This window comes from Aplidium turbinatum, chromosome 6 (assembly GCF_918807975.1).
Source record: "Aplidium turbinatum chromosome 6, kaAplTurb1.1, whole genome shotgun sequence".
Taxonomy (NCBI): Eukaryota; Metazoa; Chordata; class Ascidiacea; order Aplousobranchia; family Polyclinidae; genus Aplidium; species Aplidium turbinatum.
The window spans coordinates 4,478,123-4,501,231 of record NC_137477.1 but is presented as its reverse complement, the minus strand read 5'-3'; the positions used below and the strand labels follow the sequence as shown (position 1 = coordinate 4,501,231).

Below are 23,109 nucleotides of genomic sequence, written 5' to 3'. Positions count from 1 at the left end.
GACAAACTTCCTGGCTGTGCAGTGCAACCGCGCCTGATGGCTACGTTTTTAATCGGTTACTTATCAGCACATACCGGCAAGGAAGTCTTGTTCACCGTTAGAGTAGGCTTGCTTAACTTACAGTAGCTCAATGAAATCAAAACACAAAATGTTGCAAATCATGTCATATCTTTGTATTTGGTAAATCATTTCGGACTGGAGCAGACACTAGTCTCTTCTACCTATTCCCGGGCCCCTGCTATGTTATGCCAAGTAATATGTTTCTCTTTGATGGTCTGAAATAAAACATAGAACCGGACAGCGAAAATTTAATTTTTTGTAGTTCAGCCAGGAAATAAACGACAACTCCTCGGTCGAGGCGACAAAGCTCTTCGCGGTCGAGGCGACAAAGCTCTTCTCGGAGTAGTTGTAGTTGTGGTCGATCGCTCGCTTTCATACCCAAGCACGTCTTCAACTTTAGACAGTTTTCCTTTTGCGCTGGAAATTGAAGTCTGCAAACGCTGGGTAAGCTTAAAATAACAAAAGAACATGTCAAAAAAACAAATTCAATTAATGTTATGGTGATACATTTAGCCCACATTGCAATAAAACGGAATAAATTTATTTTAGTAACAGCGTAAAAGCATAACTGAGCATTTCAAACTTGGACACCTTTTTCGTTTTCATATGATTCTACCTCATACGTCTTTTTAAGGCCGCAGCATTAACGATAATGAGAAAACCACCATTTTTAAACACAAAAGATGGAGATTATAATATGGAGATTTACAGTGAGTGATGACATAAAGCAGGATACAAGCACTGTCATTTTGTGATAAAAGGAAAAAGTAAAGGACATCTTTACAACATTCAGTTCAGTTGGGTGTCGAACCAGGTTCGTTTGCATTACAACCAAACCAAGATGCTTTGAAGAAACAATCTGGTAAATAAATTCTGCAAACGATCACGATGGTCGTCATCACAATGAAGCAGCAATAGCAATAATTCTAATCCATCAAGGGCAGTTGGTCTGTCAACGCTGGACGACTGCGCCATAAAGTGGCTGCTGGAGAAATGCCCAGAAGTCTGACTCCGATGAAACGTGATTTAAATACAACTTCTCATGGGAAAAAAGAAGAAGAATCAATATTTACAAACCTTTTTCAGATCTTGAACCCTTCGAGCTTCTCCATTCTTTTCTCTGCCGGTAGCTTCTAATTGTTTTTCTAAAGCTTCTTTCAAACTTGAAAGATGCCTGACTTCTTTCATCGCGGAATCGTGTTTGGCTGTCAGCGTTTTGCGTTGTTTTGTCATTATCTATATTACACCCATCATCATTTAATATACAGTTTATGTTTCAGAGTTTAATCTTACTTTGAAATAGATTAATTGCGTCAAGTAAATGTTAGTTAAAATAGCATGGAGATTTGACAGCAACTATTTTTAAAGCGATATGTGTGGCGTTATAGGTCATTTGCGCTGTTGCAGGTCAGGTCAATTCAATTCAGTTCGATTTTATTTTTCATTGCTGGCGCAAAAATAAAAAGAACGATAAAGTAAAACACGAATTTAGCATCAACAAAAGGAAAAGATAGCAAAACTGAAAGGTTTAAAATATGCATCGCTAAAACAGTGTTTGGAAAATGATATTTTTAATTTGCACAGCCACCAAACCTACAGTTCATAATCACACTTAAAATAACAATAGTTCTGCCTGTGTCGAGATGATTGTTACAAGCGCCATCTTAGGCTTCTACAAACTGAATAATTTCGTAATTATAATCTTTGAAAACGAGGAATCCTCTCAGAACCTATTTTGAATTTTTAAATTATTTTTTCAAACAGTGCCGATGGTAGAAATTAATCAATGGTGTTTTAGATTAGAATGTACCACCTTTCTGTTAAGCCGCGAAGACAACCAAAAATTTTGTTTCTAAGATGCAATGCAGTAGCTAATAGGCTACTGAGTAAATATTATCTACAGGCTATATATATTATTACATGTTATATCTTGAAGAAGAAAATCGAGAATCGAACTAGCGTAGCTTGATCTTTCAGTTTCTTCTTTCGTAAAGTCAGCGCTGGACCAATTGAGCTGTGCCATAACTTACCTCAACAGTTGCTTTCAGCATCTCATTTTCGTCTTTCAACACTTTAAGTGCGTCTTGTTCGGAGGTGAGTATATTTTCAAGGCGATTTTTATTAAATTCTATGCTTTTGACGCTTTGAACCGTTTCATTGAGATGGCCAAGGTTCTTTTCAAAGTCGTTGTTCATCGTTTTATTTTCGTGGCTGAAATTTCAAGTTAATTAATCAATAAAGTCAATCAACTTGAACACCAAGTGACGCTGGTCTCATATAGAATATTGATGAATGGATGCACCTATGCATACGGTTGGTAACAACCCCGTCAAAGAGGTCATTAAAATTCCAATATTGGGTTGATACAGACCGGATAAAGCTAGCCACAGTGAATTATCTCCTAGCATTAGATACCCACGCTTTCATAGATTTATTAGCAGCTCAGTATTTGCAGTTACTTGGCTGGCCATTTAGCCATGAAAACAGAACGGAGTTTGTTCCCGGCCCCTAGTTTTCTCATTCCTGTGTGTTATTGGGAACCTGTATCCTTGGACTGAGAAAACGTTTGATAAGTTATTCTTTGCAGTTTTGCATAAATGTAAAGGCTTTAAACCACTGACACAGGCTGGTCATCGAGGGCAGTTAAGAGGATACTTTGAGCCTTGTGCCAATGAAATCTTCGTGTCCTAAATCAAGACACTTCTAAGAAAAACGGTTCTGTATGCAAAGAATGCGCTCTGTTTTATAGATTCCTCGGCCCCTTAGAAAGGTTTCCGGCCCCTAAATTCATTTCGGGCCCGGATTCAAAAGTACTCTCTGGACCCCCTGCCACCCCGAAGTCGAACCAGCGGCGCTTAATCTTGTAGTTTCTTCGGAGACAAAGTCAGGCCCTAAATAAATTCAACCATCGGGGAAAATATAATCTAGTATTAGATATTGAGAGTTTATGGTTTGGATATAATCACGTTTTTTTGTGTAGTTCATTTTCAAGTTGCGTTTTTGCTTTGTTCAATTCGTTCAGTTGTCGTCGAAGCCCATAGGCTACTTGTTCGGAAAGCTGCAGTTGTTTCTTCCACCGATCCGTTGACTTTTCCGCTTCCAGCTCAATTCTCGTTTTACTCTCCAAAGCGGCCTGCACTCGATCCAAAGTGTCACACACTGTCTGTTGAGATGACAGCTCATCCTTCACCCAATCTTTAACCTTCTTATCAGCCTTATTTGCGCATCTAAAAATATGTAGATTCTGAAATTTTGAACACTGATGTTTTCATTATTTGAAAGATGGTGTAACCTAGTTTTCAATTTTGTGCTATAATTAAACTATATCAGTTCAGTAGGTTATAGCCCCAAGAAGGGACGTAGGTATTTTTCTCTGCAGCAGCGTACGGTTCATAGTCATGAGAGAAATAAAGGACAACTGTGAAAGGGGCGGCAATAGCCTACGCAATAAGCGACATGCCTTTAAAAGTCTTGTCAAAGACAGTCACATGTTTTAAGGCTAAAGCGGTTTCGAACCGGCGCCCTATCGAACCAGGGCTCCCACTACTTGGCTATACAGCAGATATTTTGATAATGAAATAGGCTAAGTTTCAAGCTGAGACTTCTCCATCAAGTTTATTTTAAGCATCTGATAAAAATTCCTTACATGGCCTAACTGAAAACTTTTCCTGACCAACATAGTCTAAAGTTTAAAAGAAAACGCTTTGTCAGAGAAAACTATCCTAATTGGCTACTACAAAAATTTAGTTTAATTATGTCGAAATCTGAACACTTACTTTTCGTCTGGAAAGAGGCAGATTCTTGAGAAGTAAGCATGGACCAGGAAGCTTAACGCAAGAGCAATGCAAAACCAGACTGACAAGGTTGTGTTGGAAAAACTGCGCACCCAAGCAGCAAAACCGAGTATGGCAAAGAAAAATATTCTGAATCCAATGAGCAACCAGTCTCGAAGTGCAGCTGGAAAATATCGAAACAGCGAAGAAGTGCTTCGGAATACTTCGTAAAGAGAGAAGTCAAAGTTGTGAGCTTTATTCTGATCGGGAATTAGTGGAAACATAACTTTGAAGCAATTCCAATTATCATCCTCTACCCATTTCCTTAGCTTATTGCTTGGGCAGCACACTTTACATCAGAAAGGGAACCTCTTAATTTCAATCAGGAAACTAAAACATCAAAATAAAACTTTTGCCTTGCTGCTGTTGTAATTGACATGGGAAATGCAACACACATTTTTCTTCCTTTACTTGTTTATTACGTAATAAAGTTGATTATTCGCAACAGTTGTTTCATCATCAAAGGTATTTTTCTATACAGTACAGAAGAATATTCCCATTTTACATTGTTTTTACACAAACAAGGTTTGCTAGCTTGGACGTCCTTTCAAAATGTAGTTGTAAATGTTTGTCAAATCTTTTTTCACAGCCCATCAAAATTCACTTGTTTTTTGATGAAATAACTTTCCCGCCCACTTGCAATCTAGCTTTGCTGTTTTAGTTCTCTCACAATTATCTTGCAATTGAAAGCTTTGTGGCTTAAAGTCAATCCCTTTGCGTCCAAATTTAACCCGTTTGTGACCGATAGCTTAAGAACCACTACTGTACTATATAGCATACAAGGCATACTTCATCTCATACTTTTAATTTTACTGGAGTAGGTTAATGTAATTGATATAGCCTAGTTCAGTGAGCAGTGTTTTTACTTGGAACAATGCATTTTCTCACAGTTTTTAATTGACAAGTCAAGTCAAGTCAATTTATTTTGTTTTAACAGCGCCATATATTAACAAATAATCAGAGTAAAATGTAATTGTCAAAACAATGCACTGTACAACTGTTGGTTAGATTCGTGACATATGACTAAATTTTTACGCCTTGAAGCAGCTGCTGATTCATAAATCACAATTGTGGTGCAGCGTGCCTTCTATGGCACTAGCAAAGTAAATTATGGAAAAAAACATTTCTTTCAGTTTAGGAGGGGCATCTTGTCAAGTGTCTCCCTAGGCCAAGAGCCACTGCTTGCCAGAAAGTAACTGACCTGGCGTGCTTCAGGCAACTTTATTTGCTGTATTTCAACTTTTTGTGTGGAATATATCTACGGTAACACTAAATAATTCGTTGACGGTTACAAAGAAGTTCAATACTTCAGACATCTAGCAAAACGCATGACATGCTAAGAAAAGTCCTTAACAATTCGTTCGAAATCCTTAACGGAAACAATAATAAAAGTTCTGGCAGCTATAATATAAGTTCAGGTAACGATAAATCAATGCTAGTAGCAGTAATATAAGTTCTGGTAACAATAATATAAGTTGCGGTTTCGATAACAACAATAGAAGCTTTGGTAACAATAATATAAGTTTTGGTAACGATAATAGAAGCTTCGGTAACAATAATAGAAAGTCCGGTAATAATAATAAAAATTTCGGTAATAATAATAAGGCACCTGCAGCTAATAAGGCCCGCTAATTTTCAAACCTCAATATTTTTCTAAATACTGCATAATTTTGAACGAAACTTGAAATGAGGATACTTTGGGTCTATCTAAACAACATATCTATGAAACAAGTTTCTAAGTTAAAAGAGTTGTAAAATATTAAAAAAATAAAAAAAATCTCAAGCGGGCCTTATTAGATGCACGTGTTGTGAATAAGGCCCGGTTTGAATTAGCACCAAAAGTGATGGAAAAGGTGTATTTTCACAATAACAACACCACAAAACAAATTTTAATCGGCAACACAGGCACATAACTAATAATTAAATACACAGAGACAACTATTCCCTCCCCCGCCCCATGCTCCATTTTTTAAAAAGCGACATGGTGTTTTTAGATATGGTAGGGATACTAAAGTATTTTGATTCTGAAATTATGATATTTCCATTGCAATAACAAATTGGATTAATGGTGTAACAAGAATTGTTTAGGTCACTCAAGTCTTTAAACCCCACTTTCTTAACCAGGGGTGCACAACGTTACCCCAGGGGCCCATGGGCCTTATTATCAAAATTAGTCTAGTCTCATCATCATTATCAGTCTTGCTTTAATAAGAAAAAAATTTCGAATTTATTGATTTTACTGCATCAGCATGCACATATCTTTCACATAAAATGCAAAAAAAGCGGAAGACAAAGCGGTTTGTTAACTGCAAAACAGTCTAAAATATGTAAAAATTAATAAAACCACTCAATTTCAGCCCCCCCAAACTTCAACTTTCCGTAACTCAAAAAGTTTTTAACTTTAGGCTGTGAAACTTTACCAGTTAGTCTCAATTCACCATAGCACCAATCAGAGCTTCCAATTTTGTTTAAAAGATTTGTAACAACGGAGATCCAGGGGGTGGGCCTTATTACTGGCCGGGCCTTATTAGCTGCAGGTGCCTTAGAAGTTCTGGTAGAATTATAGAAATTTCGGTAGCAGTAATAGAAGTTCTGGTAACAATAATTAAAAGCGAAGTTTTTATAACAAAACAAAGAGTTTTGAATGAAGTTCTTGCTTTCTCAGACTGGAATTAATCTCGTGATATGCAAATTAAATGACAATTTTCCAAATAGTTGCAATATTAATTCTGTATTCCTCTAAACTTTTTCCGTGGTAAACTTTGCATCGCTATTTTTATCTTGGTTCCTGCAAAAAAAAGTAGTGAAAAAGAAAATAATTTTGTTGCCCAAACGAAACGAACTACTCCAAAAAGGAAGGATCTTCTTATGTCAATCAGTCAGTCTTGCTTGATTGGCAAAACGTTAAAATAAATGCAAATTGTCACTTGCAACACCTTATAATATTTTAGGTTATTTTTTCCAGAAGAGCGTTACAGTTTGTTCAGCAGCCTTTCCATGCTTAATTATTATCATAACTGGAAAATAGAATACTGAAAAGTTTGGGTGTTCATTAGGACAATTATCGTTTCGAGCACTAGTTGCAACGCTCATCTGATGAAATTAAAAGTAAAAGTAACAACAAACAAGATGGTAATAGATGATATAAATAGAAATTAAATAGAAATAAATGAATTAGAAAATAATTAGGCTGGTCGAAGAAACAACCGGATGTCAACAAAATATTCTTATATTCTGCCCTGGTGACTAAAAATATAAGCTATATATAAGCTATAGGCTATATATATGCTAATATAAGCTATACCTGTAGCCTACAGTTGTAGCCTATTGAGAATTTTGAAGAGCATACTTACAAGCATACTTACTTACATACTTACTTTCATACTTACATACTTACTTACATACTTACTTACATACTTACAAGCATACTTACTGTTCAATAAAAAGATGAGTAAAAAAAATTTTTTGACCTAAAAAGCTTTCCATTTATGACATTAGTTATTTATGATGATTCATTTAGCTATAGACTTTAGCATAGTTCAGCAAATTTCAGAAAAGCAAACTAATACCGTCGATAGTCTACTCAATAAAGCCTAAAGTGAAAATAATGCGCAACTATTGCGTTTTAAACTTACTGCACAGACAAACAAAAGCACTTCGCCAATGGTTTCATTTTCAAGTTAGCCTCGAAGAAGGTTTCTGTTTCTTCAAAACTATCCAACAAATCCTGGTCTTTAGTCTCAGGAAAATTTGAAGCAAGAAAAGTAGCAAACAAGGCAACGATTCCAAAGATTAACTGTTGAAACAAAACTTGTTTAATAAATATTTTCCACTGTTGTTTACGCGATAGGTCTACTAATAGAAGTTCTCAGAAGTCAGGCTCAGTGCATAATTTGTCACGGAAAATTTTTTATTGTTAATTTTCCTTCCTTAAGTTCCTTGATGATTTATCTACCTGTATTTACCATCCCGGAGCAAATTTGTTGAACTTGGAGAGCACACGATCTTTGGTTTCTTTTTTCCTCTACACCTACGTGACCTCATAATTAGGTAGACGGAGGTAGCAGCCTTCTTTCGGTGATGCTGAGCTAGTATGCAATCTATTTAATTCATTACCGGGAAAGTGAAAAGTAGCTATACAAGGTTGTCTAATGTCTATGATTGAAACCAAGACACTTTTTCGTATCAGCCGCTAACTGCTACCAGTTACGTGAAGGTGCAAAAATGTTCTGTCAATTGCAGTATAGTAGCCTATGGCCAAAAGTTTCAGAAAAAAAAGTATTTTTTTTAGCTGTTAGAATTTGAAAAATTAAAGATACGTTCCTATAGGCGTTGACAAATTTTACCCAATTTCCTTCTCGACCTTCAATGAATCTCAATGAAGCCTACCTGAGTTAGCCAAGGAATATGATTTTGAATTTGAAGAGTGAATGGAGAGGTAATGCTTCCAAATCTAGCAGCCATCGAGCCTAAGCCTAAAGCTGTGTTCCTGCATCGACAGTAAAACATAAGATTAATTTGTATCTTGAAGTTTACATTCTTCAACTTTTCCATCATAGTCAGGTTTTAAACAGCGATGTCATTGAACATTTGGACTAAGAGGCAAATTTAGATCATGCAAACGTTTTTACAGTTAGTTTATGTACATAGTTAGGCGATACGTAAATCAGAGATTGTTGGTTAAATGCACAACCAGGAAAATTGCTTAGTCGCTGGTTTACCATATTTTAATGAGAATTATCCGCAAAATTCAGAAACTTTTGGTCAAAACAGACTGAATGGTTTAAGTTTTTCAGAACAATCTCAAGAACGTCCCGATATCGTAGTAACCTATTGTTCTGCTGTGTTCATTGTGACAACAATGTGGATACAGATGCAACAGAACAGAGAGCAACGAATAATTTGATGGACAACAATATTGGCTTGCCGCGGTGCTCTTGAGCGGTTTCAAACCGACGTCATTTAGAGTGTCAAACATTTGTGTCATTGCAACAACAATGCGGATGCCACAAAACAGAGAGCAACGAATAATTCGATTATTTTGACACATCATTATTTTGGCTTATCAAAACTTAACCACGTGCTTTTGAGCGGTGTGGAACCAAGGCCATATGGAGCATTAAACACTCAATCACATATCTAACAATTTATTGAGCATTTTGTTTCTGCTGAAATTAAGCCTTAGCCCAAAGAATCCATCAAACGCCAGAAAATACAGGACAAGTTTTGTAGCACAAATGTAGGATTTTTTTTATAAAGTTGGCCTTTTGCTTGGTCATTTCAATAGACCAGTCCATCGCAGAATTTAAATACTATTTTGTAATCTAAAAATATTTTTCCATAAACTTCACTTTATAATTTTAGAAACCTATACTGCGTAGACTAATATTCAGCTCATCCCCGCCAACTTTTAAAATCTCCATCCTCATTTTCTATTGTATGAATGCAAAAATCTTTCATGGGATTTCAAAAATAATTTAGTAATAACTTTTAATATTAACGATATTTAGACAAATAAAACCTAACAACCAGACGGCATTGTGAAGAAAGGGGCGTTCTTCCCGGCTATCAGCACAAGGCTGAGCACTCACTAGTACAGCGAGCAGCTGCGATTCGCCAACCATAACGGTGTAGCTTCCACGCTAAGCCATTCAGACCATCCAATCAACAATATGTTTCTCGGCAGCCGATTTGTAGCAAGAATTGACAGCGACAGACACGTGTTTCGCCCATGAGGCTGGGCTCGTCAGTATCGCACCGTATTCTGCCACAAATTTATTCGACCACCGCTTTACCAGTCAGTTTAACTCTTATCTTTGTGGAAACAAAGAAAGAGCCAACAAAACCAGCAGGCGCCAGGGCAGAGGACATTGTGAAGAAAGGGGCGTTCTTCCCGGCTATCAGCACAAGGCTGAGCACTCACTAGTACAGCGAGCAGCTGCGATTCGCCAACCATAACGGTGTAGCTTCCACGCTAAGCCATTCAGACCATCCAATCAACAATATGTTTCTCGGCAGCCGATTTGTAGCAAGAATTGACAGCGACAGACACGTGTTTCGCCCATGAGGCTGGGCTCGTCAGTATCGCACCGTATTCTGCCACAAATTTATTCGACCACCGCTTTACCAGTCAGTTTAACTCTTATCTTTGTGGAAACAAAGAAAGAGCCAACAAAACCAGCAGGCGCCAGGGCAGAGGACATTGTGAAGAAAGGGGCGTTCCTCATGGGCGAAACACGTGTCTGTCGCTGTCAATTCTTGCTACAAATCGGCTGCCGAGAAACATATTGTTGATTGGATGGTCTGAATGGCTTAGCGTGGAAGCTACACCGTTATGGTTGGCGAATCGCAGCTGCTCGCTGTACTAGTGAGTGCTCAGCCTTGTGCTGATAGCCGGGAAGAACGCCCCTTTCTTCACAATGTCCTCTGCCCTGGCGCCTGCTGGTTTTGTTGGCTCTTTCTTTGTTTCCACAAAGATAAGAGTTAAACTGACTGGTAAAGCGGTGGTCGAATAAATTTGTGGCAGAATACGGTGCGATACTGACGAGCCCAGCCTCATGGGCGAAACACGTGTCTGTCGCTGTCAATTCTTGCTACAAATCGGCTGCCGAGAAACCAGACGGCATTTAACATAACATGAAAGTAAACTAAAAATTACAAACGTTTTTGGCCATACTCATGTTAGCCCCAAAAATCACCTCTCTACCAAATTATAATATATAGACTACAGTATAAAGCCTATATGTTGTACTTTGTGACGAGGCTATAGTTTATTATAAGCTATATGCTGGATGTAGGGGAGAGTGGGGTTAGTTGGAAGGCGGGGTTAGTTGAAAAATTATCATTTTTTTAAATCTCGATGAATTTTATAAATATTTACTGCCACCATGTGATGTAGTTCATAAAGACACATATCGTTAAAGATAGGCAGAAGTTTTTTGGTGTGTGTCAGCTGTAGGTGTTCTACAACACGAAGAAATAAACAAATTTTAGTCAAATGCACCTTGCTTGAATATTTTAGGAAAATAGTTTGTCATATGCCAATGGGGCTAGTTGAAAAATAATAGGATGGGGTTAGTTGGAAAATGTTTTGATACCAGTATGACGATGTAATATGATGCGAGTATATCGTCGTGGTATGATAGTACGTAGTATAAGCTCCAATGTACTTGTTTTAAGCAGATGTACTGGTAAAATTTTAATTTAAATAGCTTTGAAAGTGCAATATATACGGTATCACAAGTTTTAAGAATGAGTTTATTAAAAAACGTTTTTATTGTGATTAGGTGTAGAATTTACAGCATATTGATGTCAAAGCAAGTAAACATATCTGCTTACAACCTCATGTAAATGTTTGTTGATTGAAAAAAGAGTGTTCAGTTAATTAGTGTGCAGTAAACTGTCGTTTTTCAACTAACCCCAGGCATGGGGTTAGTTGGAAAACCAATTGTATGTTTGTTTATTTTAAATTTGCATTAAAAGTTAAATTGACTGAATACTTATTTTTAGTTGTATGATAGGGGACAACATAGGTGATAACTTAAGCCACTTCAAGTTGTCAGGTTATGCACCAATTGTTTTAAATTCCACTTTAAAAAAAAAAACTTTCCAACTAACCCCAGTCTCCCTTAATTGTAGCTTATTCACACGGGAATGAGAAATTTAATCACAAACGTATAGTGCTTTCTGAAGGGGCTATAGACTATTACAAGATTACTATGGATGAAAAGATATCTCATGTGAGAATTTAATATTTAATTACCTTCCTGCTGTTGGAAACATCTCAACAGTATGAGCATAAATTATTCCAAATGTAGCACTTGAACTAAACCGTCCAACCATAGCAAGCACCACTCCAATTTTGGCAAAGGCTGTGACGTAACAAAGCACATAAAATAATAAACTTTTAGGCTATCATCTATTTATTGTATACTTTCCTTTTTTTAAATAGATACTATAGATACAGTTGTATCCAGCTTTTACGGATTTATACAGGGGACTAGTAGAAATTTTATAAGTACCAGAGACATAATAATTTCAAAATAACTATTGTATTTTTACTTATGCCAGTGTTGCCAATTCATTTTTCTGATTTCCAGCTGAGAGATGGCAGAGCTCTGACATGCTCCGACAGCACTGCAGCACTAAATTCATATTTCTTCAGAGATTCTTCCTTATGCCTGGCATCAAAACTGTTTTGTTATCCCCAGAATAATGGTCGTTGTTTGAAGACTTAGATAATGTGGATGTGAAGGCAAACGCAGCAAATCTTTGTGCCCACTTTCAAACATGTCAATAAGTGTCCTACCAAAGACTCAGCTGAGTTTACTCGATGGGAATGAAACCGACATCTTTTCGAGCATCTCACTCAAGAATTGAGGTTAGGCAATAACACATGATCAAAATAGTTAATGATTTAACCCATATTCTCCTGAATTTGAGTTTTGTGCTCATTTCTTCAACAAAGCTTTACCAAATGTAACTTAAAAAAAATAAATGTTTTGTTGTCGAAATATTATTTTTTGTGGTAAAATATAGCCTAGAAATAGATGACTTCACGTCTGTCAGTTTAAAAAAATGCTAGTAAGATATGGGTAAAACAGAATTTCATACAGCTTACCTGTAATATCGTGCCAAGCGTACAGACACAATGTTGAAAGAAAGCATGACACACATGTCAAAATAAGTGAGAACATGGTCCAAAACCTACAGCCTGTCCGAGATACCAACACCATAGAAATCAAACAAGCAAACAACTCCATAACGCCACCTAGCGCATGATTGATATAAATATTTCCAGCTAGTGTACCACAATTGAGCATCACACCATAATAAATCAAGCTGTAAGAAAAACAGAGTTAGCCAAGCGACAAGCAAAAGATTGATTGAATGTTTATCCGCGGACTGGGAAAGATTAGTTTCGCATATTTGTAGAGGCTTTGAATCACTGACGCAGGCCCGGTCACCGAGATTGACAGAGTGAAGTTTCCGATTGTTGAAGTCTTGTTGGCGGGGAATTATTCCATCCATTGGATGCCGCTGAATGGAGAACAGTCCTTAACGTGCGTTGCTCAAGCGCACACCTCGGGAGTCAAACCAGCGCCGCTTGATCTTAAAGCTTCTTAGTTCCAGAAGTCACGCGCTAAACAACTGAGCTATTGGGGAGGACAATATTTTTTATTCAAAAAATTGATTCTACAAAATCACTTGCTCTGTAATAAATCCTAACAGGCCTACTTTGATTTTTTTACGTTTGTACACGATGAAGCAAAGGAACCAAGGAAAAGTTTAAAACAAGTTTTGACCTACCTCGCCACCATCCACACAAACATGTTGCAGACATTCACCATTCTCGTGTAAGGCCTCCGGAAAGATTCCCTCAAGCAGTTTTTCTGAGACTCATTTTTCTTAAAACAAAGACAATAAAGGAAGAAGTCTAAAACTTGGTTTTTGAAAATGAAAAGATAAGGTTCTTTTTATATTAACCTAAGGCGCTATTAGGAGCACCTGGTCATTTTCTTCATGTTGCCTTTCCTTCAGTAGGCTAACAAAACCCACCCAATTCATTACACCCTGCATAGAGTTGAGCGGTGTTTTTCAACAACCACTCAAGCCAAGTGTCAAATCAGGTTTGCATTATTGGAAAGCCAACGCCTCATCTACTGCTTTCCGGCTGCATAGGCGAGTGGTGAGAGGACTGTTACGGTACTTGAAAGGGTACCGGTTCGACACCGCTCAAGAGCATACGGCGGCTGCGGCTGCGCCTTCGGCAAGACATTTAAAAGGCATGCCTGAAGGTGGACACGAAGATCGGCTTCCTTGCACTCTTGTCCACTCTAAATCTTCAACCGCCGGGCGTAAGTCTGGATACAAAAAACAAATCCACTGCTCCATATCAATCGAGCCATGGTTGTGAAGCTGCAACCTCTTCATAATTATGCAGATCTAGTATGGAAAGCCGCACTTTCAGTGAAAGCATGCTTAAACTGCAATGATTCAGCCTACAAAAAGACTGTCTAAGTATGCAAATAAAAATTTGTATCACCAAAAGGATCAATTTAAATACAGAATAAAATTTTAAACTAAAATACAAAAAATACTCATTAAACTGGTAGCACAACTTGAAACCAGCAACAGGTAGAGTGTAAGAGATTTTTTTCTTTGTTGTGAAAATAGAACTGTACAAGTAGGCTAAAATCAATAAGAAATAACTACCATCGTAAAGACTACGTAAGTTTCATAGCAGACAGAAAGCAGCAAGATTATATCTAATAGCGTAAGCAGGGGTTCCAGGGGATGGTTTAGGACCAGAGCCTGGAATAATTTTAGTGGCCCACAACGTTTTCAAGGTTTCCAGAAAGTTTTGGCAAATCTGATATTTTGTTTTCTACAGTACAGTTGCGTTCAGTCCAATTTATTTCGGATATAACTCTTGCGTTTTTGGACAAACCATCGCAACAAAACTAATAGTTGCACGTTTTCCGTTGAGAAGCAGTAGGTTTGCTTCGTATGTAACTCATCTGTTTCCTCATCAAGTTAAGCGCTTTGTGTCTTTTCTGTTGTGTGGTACCGAGTAGCGCTGCCTACCTACAATATGACTTTGTAATAAAATCAGATTTACCTTATTGCTTTCACTTGAAAGTATAGTTTGCTCAATTTCTTCTCTTGTAATTGATGACTTATTTCGCTTCGCCATCACCCACAATGCATTTTTTGCTTTTGAATGCTTTCCTTTCACCACTAGCCACCTGCAATTTAACTTCTTTCAACGGTTTGCAAACTAAACTAACCAAGTCACATCACTTCTTGTTGTTTTGTTGGGCCATGCGTTATTTGCTGTTACCGCTTTTTCTTTATAGCCGACTTGTATTAGATTATTTTTCTGATGAAAGCGTGGAGTTTTGCTTAAAATGTTAGAATTTTGTTCGGTTTGTTAGTTTTCTTTTATATGGGTCGAAAAATATTTATTTAATCCCGTTAAATTTTGTTTGTTACCGGTTGGAGGAAGTTGTGGCAATGTAAAGCATTTTCGAAGTTCAATAATCAATTATTTACGAAATTAGCGTAAACTTCAAGCTGCAAGCGTAACATGTCTTTGTGGGATCCATCGCAAATGTTTGTTAAGTTTAAAGGTTTATCTGAGCTTAATTAAGTTGAGAAGGAGCGATCTTCCTGGCATCAGCACTACCTGACTACTCACTATAGAACAGCGAGCATTGTGTTTCGCCAACCATACCGGTGTAGCCTCCACACTAGCCATCATGACTTTTTCCCAAAAACACGTGTTTCTCGGCAGTCGAGTGTAGCAAGAACACGTGTCTATTGCTGAGTTCTTGCTAAACTCGACTGCCGAGAAACATAAGCCTAATTAACACAGATTAAAATAAAATTAATCGATTTATCGTTAACAATTAGCCCAAGCATGGAAATGCTGAAATATTTCGTACCTGGGAGACTTTAGGAGGAAGATGCTGATGATGATGAACGGTACGAAACCGATGGAAAAAGCAATTTCCAAAGATTTCCAACTTCTAAAGCAATAAGCCACGGACGCCATTATAATACAACCAATCCCATACGTGATGTTATATCCAAACACAGCAACAGTTCTCCACTTTTCAGCGCTGACTTCTAGAGCTGAGATGTCGCAATCAGTTAAATTCATAACGATTTTATAACTTATAGGATTTTTCATAAATATGATATTGTATGTTGGCAGGCTTTAGATTTTAATAGTATTTCTAGTGCAGCCTCAGTAACAATAAGTAGAGGTTTATTTCTGGAAAATAAAGAGCTAATTTGGTGTTACTGGTCATATGTTTAAAATAAAGATACCAAATTTAGGCTACTTCAAAATTCACTAACGCTTACTAGCACAACCGTTATAGATGGGAGTGCAGGGAGGCGGTCGCTTCCCCGCTACAAAAACAAATATAGCGAATTTAGGCAAAAATATCTAGTTATTTGGGAAAATCGAAAAAAAAACCTAAATGCTGCGTTTTTAAATTTGTTTTGCAAAGACAGATTTTGGGCAAATTTCTTTTGCACTTTCAACTTAGTTTATTCTCCGGCGGCTATTCTAACTAATGTACTGCTTGTAGTAAAATCCAGCTTGTAGTATGCACAAGCTTTATTCCAACTCATTCCAACGTACGCCTCGGTTGAGTGACCATTATGACTGATGAAATTGAAAGATCACTGAACGACAGTTTAACTATCGGGGTGGGCACTTGAGTAGGTTAAAAAAAACTTCAAATGCAATTTTCCTATCACTGGCGGTTAGTGAATTACAAACCACAAGAAGAAATTCCACTCTATCAATCTCTGTCACAGGCCTTGGGTCACAATGGGTCAGTTCGGCCTCTTCAAGTATGACAAACTTGAAGTGTCAAATTCTCGTCGTCGCGCACTGGACCCCGACCACCTCCTCCACAGTACACTCCAGCGCCTACCTGGAGGACAGCAGCGACTGAAATCAAGACGCCCATTTGTGCCCGCCGCACGACAGCTTCTGAACAACGTTGAAGATCTTGGAATAAGTGCGGCACACTGGACGAACTACACATGGAACATGGAGTGGCAAAACAACACCTCCCGACTCCGTGATTTCCTACCCGACGTCGATCCCCACCCTCCGCGAATGTCCCTCGCAAGACTTGCGTGGGTCCGGCTTAACCGCCTACGAACCGGCGTCGGTCGCTTTCGTTCAGACACGTGCAGATGGGGCCTGGCTCCCTCACCGAGATGCGAGTGTGGCGCCACAGACCAGACAGTAGATCATGTCGTCCATGACTGCCCAATCCATCAACCACCACATGGAACGCTTGGACTGAAGGCCCTGGATGACGAGACTGTCGAGTAGCTGATGACATCATGCCCAGACATATAGTCCGGAAGAACAGCTCATACGATGAAGAAGAAGAAGTATAACAAAACTGTCAGAATTTAGCTCCCAGAGGTTTTCTCAGTCCAAGAAGAAAAGATTCAATCTACTCACCGTAAACAACAGCGGCCAGACAAGCGGGTTTGAAGAGCAGTGCAACTGAAAATCGAAGAAGAGCAAATACATAGATGTCTGATGAAAAAGCAATCGCAAGTCCACAGGCAAATCCCAAGATGGTTCCCATTCGAAAGACCATCACACGACCAATCCTGTGAAAACGGATATTGCATTTCAGTTAGACTTGAATTCTATGGTGGTGCAGACTCAACTAGATAAGGCACAAAAGGTTTACTTTATACCCTGTACATGGAATAAAAATTTAAATGCAAGTTGTCTGTAACTCTCCCAAATTACAACGACAGAAAAACAATCTTTAGTCATACAAGAAACAAAAAGGTCCTTGAAAGTGAAATCCGTGCTTCAATTAATACAATTAAGACGGATGTACCTGCAATTATACTAAACATTCATGCTGCATGAGCCTTGTTACGCCAATTTATAAATTCTAGCGACAAATAAGATTCGTACAGGTGACGTAGCTTAAAGTTATTCCAACTCTGATTTTATGGTGATAAAAACAAACTACTCACATGTCAGCCAGTATACCACCCAAAATGGAACCAAAAAGAATTCCAAAATAGAAAATCGACGTTGATAGGTATTTCAGGTATTCTTTGTCACACACCAAGCTCCACTAAAAATAAAACAGCAATTAAAAGTCAGTCGGTAGCGAGTGGTTCGACTCAGGCAAGGATGAGACTCAGTCTAGTTAGCAACTGGTAGGCTCCTTACCCTTTGGTTAAATTAGCTACATTTGGCAACCCTGCGTACGATGATTATATTGGAAGCCGCTTCATGAAGAAGTTTTGCCAGATCCCAACAACTGCAATGGCACAGCTAACCAATCAGAACATATTATTAGAGGCTCCGTCTAAATGTGACCCTTCTGTTAGGTCCACTTAAGAATGTTGGCCAGGAACTGGTTCTGCAAACTTTGTTATTTTTAGTAAGCGGTTTGCGAACTGGCCATATCTCACCACTGGAAATACCGTAAATTGTATCAAAGAATTTGCAAAAAGAGCACTTAATTTATTTTCAAATTTGTAATCAGATCTGAAGAAATAGATTCGCCCTGTTAGTTCAAAGGTTAAACGACCGACTCAAGATCACGCGGCGCTGGTTCAGCTCTCGGGGTGTGCGCTTGTGCAACGCACTTCAACGCTGCTTTCCATTCAGTGGCACTTCAGATGGAATTTATTGACAAGAACACTTCAACAATCGGAAACTTTACTCTGCCAATATCGGGCATCCAGCCCTGCGTCATTGGTTCAAAGCCTCCTACAAGTATGCGAAACTGCCAGGAATAATCTTTAAAGACTTTGTCAATCCGAAGATAAAGATTCGAAACCAAAACCTAATAGACTTGCAATAACTACCAGTGCACTAAAAATATGTATTCGATTGTCTCTTATAATTTTGTTCCGAAACTGTATTCATTACAACACGGGTAATAGACTCCTTAATATACAGTATGTGTAAATAAGTGCAATGGATGCATATATTGCAAAACACTTTGTTTTTGTTTGTCGTATCCAGGCTTACACCTGATGGTTGAAGATTTAGATTAAGTGGACGGGAAGGCAAGGAAGCCAATCTTCATGTCCACCTTCAGGCATGCCTTTAAGTGTCCTGCCAAATACACAGCCGCATGCTCGAGCAGTGTCGAACCGGCGCCCTTTCGGTTGCCGTTCTAGGGCTCTCACCACTTGGCTATGCAGCCGACATAACACTTCATTAGTATTATTAAAAACAAGGATTGAAAATTGCAATTGTAGTGATATAATCAACCATACATGCACATTGCACAAACGGGAAAGGAATTGTTGAATTTTGAAACAAACGCGACGCCACTAAGTCACAATGAATCCTACATTTTGTAGTCATCCTCAATGGATATCACAAATATATTTTAATCAAATAGAGTTATTAGATTTTGTAAGGTTTTAACCGAATTGATTATTGTAACCTACTTGTGAGAAAATTATTTTACGTGATTGAGCTTAAGATAGAGTTAATCCCAGACAGCAATCGTGGTTGCAGACGTTGAATCAATGTGCAAACGATTGATCTGCAGTCTGGGATTGCATGCCTTAATTTTGTAATAAATCTTGCGTTTTTCGATTACATCTATTAGTCCTTGCGAGACTTTGTATGTGGAGTAAATGAACTGCCTTGAAAATAAAGTCAGTTGAAAACTTACCTCAGTTACAATCGTGTCCTGAAATATACTTTTATCAAAAATGTATCCATCTTGACAGGTTTCTTTATCTGTTAATGAGGTCATGTTGATGACACCATCGAAGCTTGTCGTTAAATTTAGTCTGGATGAACTGTTTCTTACATTATACTTGTACCGATGGCATTCATCAAAGATCTGAAAATATAAAGGGGGAGGAGAAAGTAGAGTAAATGTTAAGAATTGTGTTGCCAATCTTATTTCGTTCCAACAATACCACTGAAAGTTTACATCAAACATAGTTATTACTACCTAAAACCTTTGCAGCTTGTTTCAACTCAAAAGTGAGGTAACCAAAGGGCCTTATTTAATTATTATTAAAAAAATAGAAATTCAAATAAATTTTATTTGAATGAGGACCTTCTGATGATCCCGCTTTTGTGGTGAAACAGGCTGTAGAGGTTATAGACAGTAATAACTATAATTGATGTAATTTGCTTTGCTTGGCTTTGCATTGAGAACTTTTTGTACTATTAATAGTATTTATTGTTTTATTGAAAGTTTATGTGGTTAGATGAATCTTTTTATGGGAGTTTGTAGACCTGTAACCAAAATGCCACATTTTGTGACGGACACTTTATACATTTATTAGCCTAATTGAATTATGAATTTTCTAAAAGAAAAATTGAATTATGAATTTCAAGGTTTAATTGAAATCCATAATTCAATTTTTAAATTCTTCAATTAAAACATTAGAACCTTCTAATTAAACCTTAGGCTATGCACAACTGTCAGGGTAAAAATTCTGAATATCAACAACTTGTAACGTGTAGGACAGAAAATAATTAAAAATTGAATCTGTACCGGTTTTATTGCCTTTGTAAGGCTTCCACCTGATGGTTAAAGATTTAGTTAAAGTGGACCGGTATCTGTGTCCACTTTCAGGCATGCCTTTAATGTCAAGACCAATATACTGTACAGCCGCATGTTCATGAGCAGCGTCGAACCAGCATCCTTCCAAACGTCGAACCAGTCTGCCATGCAGCCGAAAGTTTTAGGTTGAGTAAGGTAGTAAAATTTACTTTTAATTTGTCGTCTTTGAATGGAATGAGACGCTTTGCTTCTTCACGCCAAAGGTCGGCAGTCGAATTAATGTCATCTATTGGCAGGCTGCACCTCGATTCCGGTATTGCAGCTAGAAGAAACGCACTAATTTCGATTAAAAATGATTACCGTAAATGACCGTTTTAACTTGTTTACAATTGAGTAAAATATAGCTTTTAACACAGGCTATAATGATAATACTGTATTATTAACAATACAGTTAATATTATTATTATTATCAGTTCGGTTTATTTGGTTTGTTGATAAAAACAAAATGATACAAAACACAGTAAACACAAATAATTTGCACAAGCATGACAGCGAAAAACCAAAAGGTCACCGCAGTCAGCTGCTCCCCTAACATTTAAACAAACACAAAAATTACTTGTATAGACATATAGTGTAAAAACATTAGCAGCACAGTAGAACATATGTGTTGTTACGCTAACGGCTTAAATTCACTTCTAGCTTTAAAGTAGTTCTGAAATGCGTTGCTCAAGCGCACACTCCGAGAGTCGAACTAGCGCAGCTTGATCTTGAGTCGGGCCCTTAACCATTGAGCTAGCGAGGGGGACTTGTTTCTTAGTGTATTGTAAAATAAAGCAGTGAAAGTTATTTTGAAAAGCTCAATAGAGGAAGGTGAAACCTCTTGTTAAAGAATTTACCAATAAATACTGTTGCTGATTGCATGAAGCTCGCCGGAATGCCAATGCTTAAAACACAGAACAAGATGAACCCTTGGTGTCGCCCTTCTCCAGTTGCTTCTTCAATGGTTTGGTCCAAGGTGAGCGCCATGTTTGTAACTTTGTACTAGTAAATCTCTACAAAGCAAGATAACTTTAATTTTCTTGGTAGGATTTTATGCATCGTCTTCAAGCTTTCAGTAATCTGATATAAAAAATATGTCTGTGGTTGATGTAAAAAAATCTTATAAAATGCAAAGCACGAAACAATTTTTGAAACTACAACCCATCCTTGGAGTCTTTTAGAGTTGTGCGAAAATGTTCCACCGGAGGTTTTGCTCATAAAATCCTGCAATCCTCGCCTCAATACGCAGTTGTTTGCCGCAGATGCTTCCTATCTCCTAAACGTTTTTTCATAATTTGTTGTATGATGCGCTTTTTTGCCACGCGTGATCTCTACCAAAATTGAATTTTTGAATAGTCGTAGGTACAATCTCAGACAGCAAAGTCAGTCAATTTTACATTGATTCAACGTCTGCGCAGACGATAAATCAATGCAAAAATGACGAATTTTTCTGTCTGAGATACGACCGGATGTTGAGCGGGAAACGACTTGAAGATGTACTTTGATTGAAAAAACGTGAGGTTTGTTGGAGCTTTTGGCATGTTTATTTTATATGCCATGTGTTTAACTTCTGCTATTGCAGGTGAATGAACGTTCTCTTCCTTTCGGCGATGCATATTATGACCTTGTGTTGTTTGGTTTTGAATCTTTATCCTAACACTGATAAAGCCTCTGGTTGGGTATTTCTTGCAGTTTCGCATACTTGTAAAGCCTTTGAGCACAGACGCAGGGCGGGTTACCAAAATTGACAGATTGAAGTTTCCGATAGTTCTTAAAGTTTTGTTGCCGGGAACTTAATTCATTATAGAAATATATTCATAGTAAGAATATCTGGACTACTTTACTATGAAGAAACTTGGTCACTGTCATCACAAATGGTATAACGACTAGAGGTCTTTGATATGTGGGTTTATAAAGGAAATCTTAAAATTTTATGGAAGGAACGAAAACGAAAAACGTAGGCTACTACCTCGAATGCAAACCAACATGGAAACTTTATAAACAATTAAAACTGGAGTATTTTGGCCATATGATTCGCAATAAATCTATTCAAAGACAACTAGCCTACTCGAAGGAAAAACGGAAAACGAAATAGAAGCAGACCAAGAATTTGGACTAAAAGTTATAAAGACTGATCAGGACTTGATTACAAAACCGCAAACGAAAAATATCACAACTGAGAAACTTGGTGCTTCATTGCCTGACGACAGGAAGAAACTTAATGATGATGATAATGAGAAAAATAGGTAAAGGTGAGTCCAATACTTGAATCCAAGCGTCAGGAGATAAGATAAAGTTCTCATTATACTAAGCTTTTGGCACTAACGAGAGTAGGGTGACCAGCTCCTTTCTCTTGGCTGCCTTTCCTTTAGCAACTAGCCTACGTGTTTTCCAACAACCAGCTTAAGCCGAGAGTCGAACCCGGATTGCATGATCGGAAAGCGAGCGCCATACCACCGTGATCCCACAACCGTCAATACCCTGACTTTCATATTTAATAGCTATTTCAAAAGTTTTGGAGCCACTTTTCATAGTTGCGAAGTCTGCAAGCTAAACACTTGACATGGGATTTGCGACTAAACATAAAACTTGAAATTACTTGTTTTAAAGCAGTTTTTTTGCATGCATGCGGCTGTGCAAGTCCAAGCACAACGCTATTGAGCATAAAAAAGTAACATTTTTGTGACCCCTTTTTTAGGTTACCGGTTTCTGAAATCTGAAAAACAAATGTAGGCTATTACAAATGATTCAGACTGTGGAAATGGATCATGCACGTTTTTAATGCTGTTCTCGTCTGGCTTAACATTACTGAAACATTTTATCATTCGTACAACATTGGTATCATAGTGTAACAATAAAGCTCACTCAGATTCTCACAATAATAATAATCTGGAAAGGATACAGACAAGCATGCAATTTCCGCTTCTGCCGGTTTTCATAATACTGAAGCGTTTATCGGCAGCAGTGATGGCTGGCAAAGAAGGCGAACAGCTGTGGTTTCTAAACATGCACATATGTTTGATAATAATCGACAAAGCTGGTTGTAAAAGTGCTTACTTCAAGTGGGGGGAAGGGGTTGAAACGCAACGTTGACGAATAAAAAATAGCTCTATAAATATAAGCCC

The 23,109-nt window shown here is 37.8% G+C and overlaps 2 protein-coding genes across 2 annotated transcripts; both read right to left on the bottom strand.

Moving 5' to 3' along the window:
• Positions 1–158: 158 nt before the first annotated feature.
• LOC145772081 (uncharacterized) lies at positions 159–4,251 on the bottom strand. Its single transcript, XM_082583898.1, has 5 exons — positions 3,837–4,251; positions 3,027–3,287; positions 2,091–2,271; positions 1,138–1,296; positions 159–509 (listed from the first exon to the last, which is right to left on the bottom strand). The coding sequence occupies exons 1-5, from the start codon at positions 4,115–4,117 to the stop codon at positions 324–326; spliced, it is 1,068 nt and encodes a 355-aa protein (XP_082440024.1). The 5' UTR covers positions 4,118–4,251; the 3' UTR covers positions 159–323.
• Positions 4,252–6,555: 2,304 nt separating this feature from the next.
• Positions 6,556–20,971, bottom strand: LOC145771815 (solute carrier family 22 member 21-like). Its single transcript, XM_082583548.1, has 13 exons — positions 20,842–20,971; positions 20,155–20,267; positions 19,097–19,270; positions 17,427–17,530; positions 16,891–17,045; positions 15,341–15,530; positions 14,515–14,641; positions 13,203–13,300; positions 12,514–12,734; positions 11,656–11,764; positions 8,283–8,382; positions 7,529–7,689; positions 6,556–6,681 (listed from the first exon to the last, which is right to left on the bottom strand). Exons 1-13 carry the CDS (start codon positions 20,969–20,971, stop codon positions 6,633–6,635), a joined length of 1,731 nt encoding a protein of 576 aa, XP_082439674.1. The 3' UTR covers positions 6,556–6,632.
• Positions 20,972–23,109: the final 2,138 nt, after the last annotated feature.

Coding starts and splice junctions, on each gene's coding strand:
- LOC145772081 (XM_082583898.1), bottom strand. CDS start 4,117: ATGTTTCCACTAATTCCCGATCAGAATAAAGCTCACAACTTTGACTTC. Junction 3,288..3,836: donor TGCCTCTTTCCAGACGAAAA/GTAAGTGTTCAG, acceptor ACATATTTTTAG/ATGCGCAAATAAGGCTGATA. Junction 2,272..3,026: donor AATGAACTACACAAAAAAAC/GTGATTATATCC, acceptor TTGAAATTTCAG/CCACGAAAATAAAACGATGA.
- LOC145771815 (XM_082583548.1), bottom strand. CDS start 20,971: ATGGCGCTCACCTTGGACCAAACCATTGAAGAAGCAACTGGAGAAGGG. Junction 20,268..20,841: donor ATCAGCAACAGTATTTATTG/GTAAATTCTTTA, acceptor CGTTTCTTCTAG/CTGCAATACCGGAATCGAGG. Junction 17,531..19,096: donor AGGACACGATTGTAACTGAG/GTAAGTTTTCAA, acceptor TTTTATTTTTAG/TGGAGCTTGGTGTGTGACAA.